This window comes from Phaethon lepturus, unplaced genomic scaffold (genome assembly GCF_000687285.1).
Source record: "Phaethon lepturus isolate BGI_N335 unplaced genomic scaffold, ASM68728v1 scaffold8926, whole genome shotgun sequence".
NCBI classification, from domain to species: Eukaryota; Metazoa; Chordata; class Aves; order Phaethontiformes; family Phaethontidae; genus Phaethon; species Phaethon lepturus.
This window is the reverse complement of record NW_010545512.1, coordinates 7,503-21,590: the sequence shown is the minus strand read 5'-3', so window position 1 is coordinate 21,590 and position 14,088 is coordinate 7,503. Positions and strand designations below refer to the sequence as shown.

The 14,088-nt window shown below is 36.1% G+C and overlaps 1 protein-coding gene across 1 annotated transcript in view; it reads right to left on the bottom strand.

Moving 5' to 3' along the window:
* MON2 (MON2 homolog (S. cerevisiae)) overlaps window positions 1–6,362 on the bottom strand; it is a gene marked incomplete at its 3' end in the record, with an annotated part of 40,957 nt that extends 34,595 nt beyond the window's left edge. The window contains exons 1-3 of the mRNA XM_010288969.1: window positions 6,289–6,362; window positions 1,936–2,063; window positions 957–1,088 (exon numbers count right to left, since the gene is read on the bottom strand). Of these exons, the coding sequence (XP_010287271.1) occupies window positions 957–1,088; window positions 1,936–2,022 (219 nt within the window). The remainder of the gene's footprint in view (window positions 1–956; window positions 1,089–1,935; window positions 2,064–6,288) is intronic.
* Between the last annotated feature and the right edge of the window lie 7,726 nt (window positions 6,363–14,088).

Sequence of the window (14,088 nt, the reverse complement as noted above, 5' to 3'; positions counted from 1 at the left end):
GCAGGCTTTTGTAACTTAGTTTTGCTTTCTCCATTCATTTGGTTAAGTAGATTACTAATGATTTGAATATTCACACATTTAACCCGCTAGGAAGTTATTTCATTAAAACCAGAAACAAAGACCTGAAAACCTTCCACCAGAACAGAATGCCTTCAAAAATATTCTTCAATTCTATTCTCTCAAAAAAAAAAACCACCCAAAAACACAAACCAAACAACTGAAAACATTCTGATATTAAACCAATACACTGAAGGCAGAGCATAACAAAGGCAGCAATTTAGAACGATTTGGTTAAAAACAAAAAATCTTGCTTAAGTTAAAGAGAAAAAATTATAAAATGTAATCTAGAAGAGAAACTTACTTTAAACAGAACTTCAAAATACACAGATGGGTAAACAATGCTGCTCCTTCAAAGAGAAATATCTTGTATTTTAAGATTAAAATGGATTGGTATCCTTAGTTTTTGTGTTAGTTGAAACATAATATCCAAAATGGTACATGTTTAAAATTATGCAATGAAGTTATTTCAGTTCTGACTGAAAGAGCAATAACTGGACTGCTTTCAAAAGAAATTTAAAGCAGGGTGGCAGGCAATTTCTTCTAATACTTGCTTTATTAGTGAGAGCTTACACTGCACTATGTGCTCCAATTTCAGTCTGAAAACATACATATGATGGATTTAGCAGATGAGAAGGACAGGAATTAGCTCAATGTTTTTATTTAAAGTTCCCATTAAGTCAGAAATGTATTACTGTAGAGGAATTAAAAAACAGATTGAAAAGGAAGCAAAAAGAAATCCTGTTTTCAGAGTCTAGATATAAAGACAATAGGGACACAATAGGATCAAGAAAGCCCCCTCCTCTTCCATTATTTCCAAATGCTTCATATGTAAAATTTCTCCCTGTTTTTCTTCTTGGATATTGTAAGTACTACGGTTGGCACTAACAAATTCTTACCTTGGACAGTGCTTCATCATGCACAACTGTATTGGTTGTTAAAAGCACAAGAACTGTCTGGAGCAATTTAAGTTCTTCAAGACTGTTTTCCATCAGTTGCCAAAGCATATTAATAATGTTTCCTGCTGCAGCCTACAAAGAAATAATTTTTTTGCCAACAATTAAGATGTTTACAAAATACTGGTATATCATGTGTACACATGTACGAATAGCACTCTTATAAATGCGTATCGTAACTGAATTTACCTGTTTGTCTATACCATAGGACTACATTGAAAACATAAAGCCAATTTCATTGTCACAAGCTTCCCAAAGTGTTTTTAAAGAATTGACAGCAGAAATCTCTTAGTCCAAATTAAAGCGAGTACTTCATTTTCTACTTGGAAATATAGAAGACAGAGTACAAAGACAGTTTACCCTCAAAACTCACTCCTATCAGAGAAAAAAAGTGTGATTTTTCATTATGCAAGCACAATTGAAGATACATTTTCACCAGCTTCTTAACATACTATATATGCAGTACCATAACGTATCATGACATTTACAGTTGCAGGAAATGTGCATCCATTTTATTTTAGTTTTAAAAGTAAAATGTAACTAAAACATAATACATAATGTTATTGCATAAAGTAAATTTTGTGGATGCAACTTTAAGAATTATCTTTATCAAGGACCATTACATGATCTGTTCCTGCAGTGTAAGAATGCAAACTAAATGAGCTGGTTTGAATTTTCATTAATTTCCTTCTAGAAGTTATTAGTTTCCTCCTCTCTTCTCTTGTTTTCCCTTTTTTTTTTATGATCAAAGATGTTTTCTTTTAAATTACCATTTTTTAAAAACGGGTATGAGTAAAATATTTTGCAGACTATGTTGATTACACTACAAACAGCCTCCTAGAACAAAAGCACTCATCTTCAGCTTGAGGTCTCTATTTCTCACACTGAAGTGTTTATGTATTTACATCAAGATTGATCTTACCTCTGAAACAACTTCATGGGACATGAGCCTCTGTATGGCTGCTAGACACAGCTGAGTGATCTTTGGTTCCTTCGTTCCACAGCCCATTAGGAAAGGCTGAACTACCTCTGAGCTGTTCTCTTTCAATGCTTTCAAAAAGAGATACGGAAACAGTCAATGTTTAATACTTTGAAGAATGCAATGCAAAATTTGTTAATCATACCTATTAACTAGAAGCAATCTCGAGCCTTGGAAATTTGGGATTTGCTCTTGCACCACCGGGAAAAGACACATGCAGGCAGACACTGGGCTGCCACAGCTCACTTCCACAATTTACCCGTCTGAGGCTTAAATCCCAAGCACCTTTTCCCTTACACGTGCAAGTGACTTTCTCTTTCCAAATCCAAAACATCCGGTTAAAGAGTCCATTTGGTTAGTAAGAAGCTGTAAGGTTCTGCCCACCACAGAGATTCCTCTGGCCTTGCAGCAGTGACCAGCCTCAGGCTGGTAGCTTTCTTCTGCTCTGCTTCACCTCAGCTCCGAATTCAAAAGTGTGGCAGAGAGACATATCAAAGCACATGGCACAAAAGGAAATAGCAAAATGCCACCGACAAAACAGGAGAGAGAGACTGGACTGTTTGTACCCTGGGTACGTACACCTGGCCGTGATTTTTCAACCAGTATTGTAGTGGGAAAGGGCAGCAGCTTCTTAAAATGAAGCTTTGTCAGGAGAAAACACAACTTTCATGAACTTTTTCTTTTTTTTAGGAGAAAAAACTTCACAATTAATGCAAAATTCCACACTGACATTTTAAGAAGTTTTTCCCCATAAAAGTAATTCTAGAAATCTGAGCTAGACTTCATAAAATTAAAAAAAAAGAAAATATTTCTGAAAGACAAAAGGAAAGCATGACTCTGATATTTTTTCCTCGCAGTTGAAAGTTCAATTTGTTTTCTTACACTGAATGTCATACACAATGTTTTAGTCTATGTGTAATAAAAGAAATGCATTCATGAAAAAGTTTCACACATTTTTTTAGAGCACAGATCCTACTACAAACAAACAGAAAGTACATTCTCACGTATAAATGCAAACATGATCTATTTTATTTTTTCGATTGAGCAATTTGACGTTTGGCTCACAAGAGGGTTTATTATTACGTAGCACTACAACTAATTTGGAAAAAAAATGAAACATCAAAGTAAAAGCTACAAAAATATACTTTAGTGATATTTTTCAACTGAAGCACTAACAAGTTTCTATGAAAAGAACAGGCTAGTATAAATTATAGGTGCCAACCTTCTCTAAGGTGATAGTTCTTACATGGTGATATAAACACATATACAGCCCATAGTTTCGTCAGCCTCTTCAGAGCCAGTATATGCTCTATCTCCACCTGACAGAGGCTGACCTTCCACCACATGTCCAACCAAAACCAATTAAAATATAAGCATAAATGTGAATGGATAGGTTCACTGCCTGTTTAACAATCTGCTTGATTTCAACAGTTTTTTTTTTAACTACAAAGCAAATAAACCTGTTTTTAAAATATGCAGTTTAAGCCATATCCACCAATACCATTCTCTTATGAAACATTCCATGATTTTCAAATTACAAACAAAACACTGGCTACTCCATCAAAAATGAAAGCTTGTTCCCAATTAAGACATTTAATTTAGGCATCTAATTGTCAGTGTCTACAGGTGAACTAGATGTCTAAGCTGACTTTACAGCCTATGAACACCTACAACACATGGCCCATAGAGCCTAGAGACCTCACAGTAACTTCTTCACTCATAAATTTCTGAACTGCCACTAAATTCTAACCACGAAGCAGAAAGAAGGAAGCACAATTTTTAAAAAGATATCACAAACATTTATGCTTAACGTAAGACTCACAATAAAGTTCTAAGTGGCATGAGAGTTAATAAATAGCAAGGCAAAGAAAAATTTAAAACTTTTACAGTATCTTTCCTCTAATCCATTAAAAACAATAATCTCACAACAGGATCTACACCAGGATTTTTACTTTATGAAGCTGAAAAATTAATGTTTCATAGATCAGGTTTGATACCAATCATTATATTAGCTTCAGTCTTAAAATACACAAAAATTTTCTTATATCCAGGTCTGCTTCCATTTTGCTACCAAAATTATGTAAGAATATATTAAAAAATAAATCTATCATAATGAATCATATAAAAAAAAGACGTTTTGGTGAAGTAAAACTTACTCCATTCCATCAGCAAGATTATGATTCTCATTTTTTTAAAGAACTTCTAAAACAAAATTATAAATCGCACATTTCAGAGCCAGATGGAAATATCTTCTCACATTTATCTCCTGTGATATAATGCACAAGCTGACCTCTCTTTTGGACTTACTCAAATCCTTGTGAATAAATTATAAAGCACATACAAACTGCCAAGAATGAAGACTTTGAACATGCTCAACTCTTCCAAGAGAAAGAAAGAAGTTGGATCAACAACCTCAGAGTTCTGGCCAGTTAAACACATCTCACCAGACATAATAAAGATTTTTAGGATTTTAATAAAGATTTTAAGATTGCATCTATTTTCCTAAAAGTTATAATCCTACACAGTGTAATGCTTCAATAAAGCATCAAGTCAGCTTATTCAAAACACTGATACATTTGTTCTCATCTACTTTAGTGAAATGACAGTTTACATCAAAATACAAAGAAAAATCATATCCTGATCAAAATACTTATTTGGATTACTAGAATGTCTAGTAGATGTTCCTAAACCATCTCGCAGTCAAAAAGTATCTACTTCACTAGATTTCACAATAACAGTAGCCTTTTGCAGCTTTATTATTACTAAATTATACATCCTATTTTCCTGCAAAAGAATTTAAATAGCAGATAGGAGACAACAGAGATCTTGAAATTAACTTATGTACAAGATTAGGTTACAACTAATACCTCAAAAAATACAAGAGTCAGTAAAGATTTAGGAGTGTTTAATGGCGATATGTTTAAACTGTGGAATGTTAGGATAATATGCAGTATATGTTCCCCTCTGTTCTGTAGTTTCTTACTGGGAAAAAAGTTATTATCCTATTAGAAATTATTAAGTAATCAAAATAACTTTTAGGACCTGCTGGTTTTCCGAACCTCATAACAACAAATCTGTGTAGGTTTTTTGATGAATGAAATAAATACTAACTACATTCTGATTTAAACCTTTGAAAGGAAAAGTACTTACAAAATTTGACAAACTGCCAGAAAGTGTTCCCTCAAAAAGATGAAAGACTGCCTATCCATGCCCAAAATCAATGATCTTTCACATATCTCCACTTTGAAATGAAGATTAAAAAACAAAGAATTTTGCAGGATTACAAACTAGATTCCTAAAATAGAAAGTTCTTTACACAGTAATATGCCAAAGAATGTTGACATCTATCCAAACGGCTAACTAGAGACTTCTCTTGTTCATTTGTGTATTTTGATATAGCTGACATTACCTGGCATAGTTTTCCCACTTATGTCAGCATTCATGACAGCAGTAAAAACAAAGAAAATAAACAAATAAAAAAGAGGCATTAAAGTGAAATACTGAGGGGTGGGACTGCTACTTCAAATAATTGTAGAAAGTGCCTCCTTACTAATGTCTGATTTACATACCTCAAAACAAGAAATAGTTTTACACCTATTTCATTTGCACCTCTCAAACAATTTAGCATTTTAAGGATTTTGACTACAGATGGGGTAAACAGTCAAGTATTAATACAGGGACATTCAAATCTGGCCAAAGGCTTTACCAGCAATTGGCAAGAAGCCACCAATTTACATGCTCTTTAATAAAGCTGAAGAAAGTCAGAGATACTGTTTTAAGCACTTACAAAGCTGCAACTCACAAGACATCTCCTGTCACTCAAGGGAAGGGTACATCTTAAATTGAATGACCTTGTCTCAGATTAAGACAGATTTTTGCCTGACAGGTACAAGTCTCCAAAGGCTAGACTCTCATACTAAACACACAGATGAGGATCATGCTGCAGAAGTCCACACAGAGCACTCAAACAACAGCTGTGGTGAATGCAGACAGTGAATAAAACATTGAGAATTTGGAGTCTAAATACTTCATGCTATTTTTCTAAATGGAGGATAACTTTTGTAGAGCCACAACTGAAAATAGAGACCTTCCTCAGTATAGCACTAATGTGGAACAAAAGTAGTAGTAAAAAATTCTCATGCTACTGGGTTTTTTGCTGGGTGCCCGAAAGTAAAGCATCACTCATATAACACATACTGAAAGACATGTAGGATTATTACACATATCCAAGACATCTTTTTGACATTTTGATCTATAACCCAAGTTTATTTTTCCCATTGCATTGCAAATAATTACCTGCCAGAATATCAGTGTTCCGTGCAGCTATTGTTTTCACTTTTATTATTCCCGATTCAGCAGCCTGGAAGAGAAGAAAGTAAGTAGTTTAGATGCTACTTCATACATCAATATCTGGAAAGAAATAAGAATACTGAAAATAAAAAAAAATGTGTAGTGTCAGAGCAAAAATGTTTTTGTAGTGTTTTTGGTAAGCAGAGCTAATGCAGAAGTAAAATCTTTGCAGCTTCTGGAATTCCCTTCCAGAATTCCACAGGAAGGGGGACATTCTGTGGTTCAGAATTTTTAGAAATCACAATTCTCATTGTATTACTTTCCAGTCCTATAAATGCGAAGAAAAATCACTAGTAAACAAAAAAAACCTGTTAGATAGTTTCTGTACAGTTTCAAACTGTGAAAAAATTGCCATGGTATATAGTCTGTCACGTTCATCAGGTTGAAACGCTGAAGAAACTGAGAACATCAGTAATTATAGCAATGCTTAATACTTAACACTTAAGCAATGAAATCCAGTTAGTAAACTGTATGTGGTACCCGACACTTGAATATTATTTCTGTTCTTCCAGTTGGGTAGCTGTATTTTCCATCTGAAAGCTAACACTTTCACTAACAACAAAGTATGAGAATGAAACCCATTTTCCCATGGATTTTCTATCCTAAATGTCCTAGACAAATTATCCCAGAGCAGTACTATGAAGAAGCCTTCCTAACAATACTCTCCATTCTTCCCAACACGCCACATAACCCACACCAACAGTTCCTCCTGTAGTCTGCCCTGACAGACCAGCCGCATCCTCCTCTCCCTCACACAGCCCTTCAGCAGGGCCGGGGCTGCAGACGTGCAGGCTGAGGGATGTGTGCGCACAGCCTGGCTGGACGATAAGCAGGTGCTGCAGAGCTGAGCAGCCCACCGAGGAGATGCCATACAGCTGGGAGGGAACAGCAATTCTCTCCCAGCATAAACCACTGAAGTCATGTTCTCAATGAAATCAAGCCACACTGAAAATATAACACTGAGGATTTATATTTCAAAATTGTTGTTTCTGACAAGTTTTGGAAAAAAAAAAAACAAACACAAAAAGACATTGCAAACGGCACCTTTCAATTTTTTAAATTCCATTAACACGTTATAAACCTCTGGAAACAATTAAAGAAATCATGTTCAATATACTGCACACCAGAAATAAATGCAACCGGTTTTTCCAAACGACAGGACACAAATTGCTGGAAAATACTGTTCTGCCAAATTTGAAAATACATTTCCCCTTTTATTTCAGCTTCCTATTTCTGTGTACTTCCCACACTAAACACTTCCATTTTTCCTCTGATACAACTATTTAAAGAAGTGTGCCGTCACTATATAAAACAGATTAGAGAAGCAGACAAGCTGTAGCAGCAGAATTATGGAAGCAACAGCACATGAAGTTCTACCAAGCAGTAACATTCTACCAAAACACTAGTCCTGCAAGATTTCCCAGGAAGTCAGGTTAAGATGACTGTACAAATTCAAAATTAAATATTTTAATTAAGATTTAATAAACATATTTCTCAAAATAGCTAAATTGGAAATGTGGAACTGAAATTTTCAACTTTTTTTTTCCCATTTCTCAATGCAAACGTAGAAAGAATAAACAATGCCTTACCATCATTAACGAGATCTGTGAATTTAAGATTTGCTGAACGTAGTGTTTCTACTTTGAAAATATAGACAGAACAATATCCACAGTGCCTGAACTAACATACAACATACTCAAATGAGCACAAAGCAACATGCAAATATATCTTTCACATAATTAAAATGAGGAGTGCCAAATGCAGTTCTCATTTATTTTAATTATGTTAACTTAATGTGTTGAAGTGTCTAAATTTTAAGTCAATCCCCATTCTTCTTCAGTTATAAATTGTCAGCTAATTAGGGGGGGGGGGTCTTGTGACAACAAATTGATCCTCTTAGTTAATATGAAGGATTTGTCACAGTCCAACTTCAATTATCTTCAAACTAAACCTCATCATATTTACTGGCAATCCTTTTCCTTCTTGCCAGGAGCGACAAACTCACTCTGAATCAAAGAAATATTAAGCTTGCCCACATGCGTGACATTCACAAACACCGTGCACTCTGCATGAAAAAGGAAAAAATTATTTCTAACATAATGTCTCCCAGTTAGTTATTTCTATGCTAGCTTTATATAAAATAACATGTATTTTTAAAAAATTAAGGTGAAACAACCCAACAACTACTAGACTTTTTTGATTGATAGTTTGAACAGGTAGTTTTTCTCTGTGAGATATAAGAAGTTTTATAATTACCTGCATTATGCTTTGGTTTCTATTTAGAATCCCAATTCAAAGTGTTTACAATTAAAACTAATCACATTGCACACATCCCACCAAAAAACCCACCAATATTACACTATATATGTAAAAAAGACCATATATTAACTTTACAAAAAGTTACCTCAGTTGATCACAAATAACAAGCAGAAAAAAATGAGACTATAAACAGTTATTTGGCTTTCTGTATACATCAATATAAAAGTGTATTTGGGTTGCATCAATTTAACTTGGCAAGTTAAAAGAGTTATTAATAGATACTAAGTTTACAGATTTACACCAATTTGAAATTATTACAGCACTCTCCAGAACACTGCCCCATTAGAAAAGGATCTTATAAAAACACTAATCAAGGAGATGGCATCATACGGTGCTTTCATGGGTATAAACATGATAATTTGCTTTCACACAAATATAAAGCATCATGTTTTTAAAGCAGTCACCGCTTTTAAAAGTAACATTATCAGAGTTTCCCTTAGCACTGCAGTTAACAGCAGTCTAATGAGCAAGTTACCTGATTTTAAAAAGAAGCAAACACACATAATTCCTGTAACATAACAAAGCTGAAGTGTACCTGAAACCTTCAGTCAATTAGATTTCTTATTCTGCTACTTAATAACTGTGGAATGAACTGAAATAAAATGTCTCAGACACACACTTGCCATTATTTGGGTTCGTTCCATGTTTTCCCAAAGCAACTACAGCACCCAGTTTGGGGAAGGGAAGTATTGATGAAGAACAGAAATTGACTTTCAGTGATAGAACATATTCAAGTCAATCTGGATACTTTGATTTGCCTTTAAACAAGCAGTCAATAATCTCACAGCAAAATTCAACAGGACGCTCTGGGCTCAGGCACTTGCCCTATCATCTTTCTGCTTCCTTGGAACTTACCAAGTATTTGCTGATTACATGGAAATCACCCTTCACAGAAATCAAAGCAAGGCAAATGGAGAATTTATGTACCCAAAAAAAAAAAAAAAATCTCAAGACACACATAGTGCAATTTCAGGTAGACTGAAAAGAAGTGGGTGCATAGTATCTACCTCCTGGCCCCAAAGTTCCTCTCCAAGGAATCCCACAGTTCTCCGAGAACCTCACCCTAAAGCTACCTTATAGACAAAGACTCCATGCACAAGAGAGACTGGGACGTGGAAATTCATAGAGACTTTCAAACCCAGCTTTAAGAGTTTGTCAGATCCAAAACTCTTCCCCTCCTCACGGATTTCTCAGTCCTCAGTTCTAACAGTGAAGAATTTGAGTCTTCCTGTCATCAGATGTGCTATGCACACCTTCCAAATTTTTGGAAATTTTAAACCTTCTTTAGGGCCAAAAGCACCAACCACACAACAGACACAATTAAGTTCTGCCCAGGCACTCAGCAAGTGAAGACTTAACCCACCCTCAAGCAGAATCAACATTTTCCAACACTCAGGTAACATTAAATATGCATACACAGACTATAAAGATCTCTGTAATTCATAAATAGCATATTGGAGGTATTAGGATAACTGGGGTATGCAATTCTACTAGCTACTGTTCAGGACAATGTAAAGGCAAGACACCCATATCAGCAGCAATGCATCTGAAAGGCATCAGTTCTGCAAATCTGTCTTCCAGGGACACTGTAGAAGCTCTCAAACCCAACTGCAATGAATGGTCTATGTTACTGAAAGATGCCACTACAGCTATCTCCATGATGATAATACTACCTGGCAGCCCAAGAAAAGAATGGCCACAAGGAATAATGGCATGGCATATGCTTGAACATGTTAAGTGTATACTTATTTAGCAGTTTACTTCTCACAGGCAAAGACATCATGGAGCCCTATAGCAATGTGGCAATGCATATGGACAGACAAGCAAGACACCAGAGGGATCAGCAGGGCTGTGGTCCAACAGCACATTAGTTGTTCCACGGTAATCCCTATGGATTTGCCCTGACTCTGGGGTAAACGTGAAAGAGCTACGCTCCTTTCACTGAAAAAGTTAACAACTTTTCACAAGGGAGAAACGACACAAAATTGTAACCTTGAATCTTCTCTTACCAGTGACCTTTTCAGAAAGTGAAAAGAACACCCACTGTCTCTACCATATAGGCAATTTTTAAAAAGTTTCAAAAAGGCATTTTTTAAAAAGGTTTTAGAAAGGATGAACTTGCTGATCTTCAAAGAAGCTGGTATCTTACAATTAGGACCAGAAGTCAGCACCTTTTTTTTTTTTTAAACAATTACATACACACATAAAGATATTTAATGTAACAAGCAAGCATGTGCTAATTTCTGCTAAGGCTTGACCTAACTCTACATTTATTTTTGTACGAACTCCTAAATGTGATAGTATTGTTACAAAAGACTAATAAAGTATTTCTACCACTAACGTTTTGAATGACTATTTGTATTTCAATTGTATGCTCAGAGCAAATTGCGATCTCCAGAGATACCAAAATTGCTGTAAGGTTTACAGCTTTTACTACACAAGCTTTTGATCTCTCTCTTCTAAAAAGTAAAACACTCAAGAATGCTTTCAGGAATGATGGTCTGTGTTGGTACTTACATTACATTGTTTGCCAACCTTTTACTAAGATTGGATGAGAGTAATACATGTCATCTATAGTCACTTCCACATCTATTATATGAAATAAAAAGAGCAATTTTTTTTTCTATACATCATTATCTGCCTTTCCAACTGGAATACTAACCCTAATAGTTTAGATAAGAGATCCTCCTGTCTAAAGTACCGTTTCACTTCATTGTTATTCTGGCTTGCTTTGCAAAAGCACATTCTGGACCAGTGCTGTACTGCTAAACTATTATTTGGAAAAGGACACACTCATAAAAAGCTCCACACTAAATGAGCCTCATGAAAGCACTTGAGTATACCCCATTTGTGTGAAAAAGCACTGTACTTGCCTTCTGTATTTTTACCTTCCTCCCCAGGAGTAAAATCCATACTCACACCCTTCCTGTTTATATATGCTCATTCTACCTGTGATTTAAACTGGTGAAATGCCAGTTCTGCTCTGACAGCACTGTGCACTCCTACTGATTTATTATATTGGATGATTTAATTTTTTTGGATTAGAGCTTGCTCACATTCTACTGGCTTGGAACAAGTCTCTGGGAATGGAGCACCACGCACTGTAAAAGCAGATACAGGCAGGGAGAATGCGACCCAAGTACTTAAGTTAACTGGACAGATACAAACCCATGCACCCAAGGGCCAACGTCACTGAAGGGCCACCCTCTATCAGGGTCATGGTGACTGGGGAAGGTTATTGATGATTGTGCCACACACATCTCAAGAGAGGGCAGGGAGCATTCAGAGCACTACAGGCCGGTCAGCTTCACATCATTCCTTGGGAAGGGTATGGAACAAATCCACCTGGGAGCCATTTCATGCAGGACAAGAAAATAGTAAGCAACAGCCAACGTGAATTTAGCATGAGCCTCACCAACCCAATTGCCTTCTACAATGAGAAGGTGGGCTGTGTGGGTAAGGGGAGAGCACTACGTACTTTATACCTTGACTGTAGAAAAGACTTTGATGCCATCTCCAATTGTATCCTTATAGTCCAATTGGTGAGATATGGACAAGTGGACAGTAAAGTGACTGGAAGATTGGCTCAAAGGGTCATTGCAAATAGTATAAAGTTCAGCTGGTAGCCAGTTACTAGTAGTGCTCTTCAGCGACAGATACTAGGGCTAATACCATTTAACATCCTTATTAGCAGCCTGGATAAAAGCATAGAGGCTGCAGACAAATACAAAATTCAGGGTACTGTTCAAACATACCAGGGGTGGCACGGGGCGGGGGGGGGCCAGTGTATTCAAAAGAACCCAGATAGGCTGAGAAACAGACTGGTATGAACCTTATGAAGTTCAAAGGCCAATGCCAAGTCTAGCCCCATGCATCAGTATAGGCTGGGGGCTAGCTTTGCAGAAAATGACCCAGGGTCCTGGTGGACAACAAAGTGGAACCAAGAGCCAGTAGCGAGCCCTTGTAGCAAAGGTGGCCAACTGCATGCTGGGCTGTATTCGCAAGAACAGAGGCAGCAGGCTGAGGGGAGTCCCTACTTTTTCTGCCTGAAGAAGACAAGACTAAGGGGAGGGCTTGTTAATGTCCACAGCTTCCTAGATGAAGGCTGTAGTGAACACAAAGCAACCACTGTTCAGATGTGTGCTCCATCCTGGATATATGTACAAGTAGAGAAAAAAAGCAGGGAACACAGAAGTAATAACGCTCCTTTCAAATCACTTCATATTCTGCAATTCCTGCACAAGTTTCTCACTGTAATTTTTCTTCCACAGAATCTTATAAATCGTGATAAAATAGTACTAATTTTCCTATAAAGTGAAATTTTCCTAGTTTGGTAAACCACTGTCACTATCCCACAATCTTTAATACAAAACCAGCCAGTCTTCCAATTTTTTAAGTTTGGAATGTGTGATCTGTGTGAATTGTTGAACACCCTGAGTAACTTTTTCTTTTTGAAATAAAGCAATTAATATATTTGCTGGTTTGTTTGTACTAGTTTTATTTAGCACATAAAGACAAAAAATTGCAAACAGACCGTCAGTCTCTATTCATACACAAAGTAGTTTCTTCAGCTGTTCACACTTTACCTGAGGTAGAAGCAAAATTGCTCTGGTTTATTCTACATCATTATCTACTTGTGCTCAGTGAAGGAAATAGTGTACATTTCTGATCCCAACAACAGACACAACAGTTGAAGACACCAAACTAATTCCTGCTAGACTTGACTCTACTGAAGGATGGTGCCATTCTCAATTACCAGGGCTCCAATGCTTTGAGAAAAAAATAAAAGCATTAACTGATTCTATTATACACTTTCTCCACCAATTCAAGATTTATGCTATTGCAGGTTTTGTTTTTTTAAAAACACACAACTTTGTTCGTTTCCAGCTTTAGTGCAACTGTATTAGTTGCCCTCATATTAGAAGTGCTCTTTCACTTGACAGGAGTGACTACTCTTCTGGTCCATTAATCTTCTGAAATTGTCAGTTTGCAGTATCAGCAGCCAATTCAGAATCCTGAAGTTTAATAGTCAATAATGCCAGGAGAGGTGCCAGTATTATCTAAATTGCTTCAGAGCTGTTGCCTCTGGAGGCACTTCACTTGACATGAATGTGGAGGTAAAGATAATGAAATACAAATATTTAATATCAAGAGTTTTCATTTGACAATCAAAATATTATACCTCAGCTGGAAAAACCATCACATATAAATCAACAGAACAAATCAGAATGAATAACATAAAACAACTCATTACTGAGCAGCACTGATGTAGACATAAAAAAAGCTAACCAAGGCTTGATACAGAAGAAACACAGACAATTAGCAACAAATTCTTGTTACACTTCTCTCTTCTACAGCCAGAGAGAATCAATGTACTCCATATTTTGTATTTTATTACACAAATTATATATATACACATCATATTTT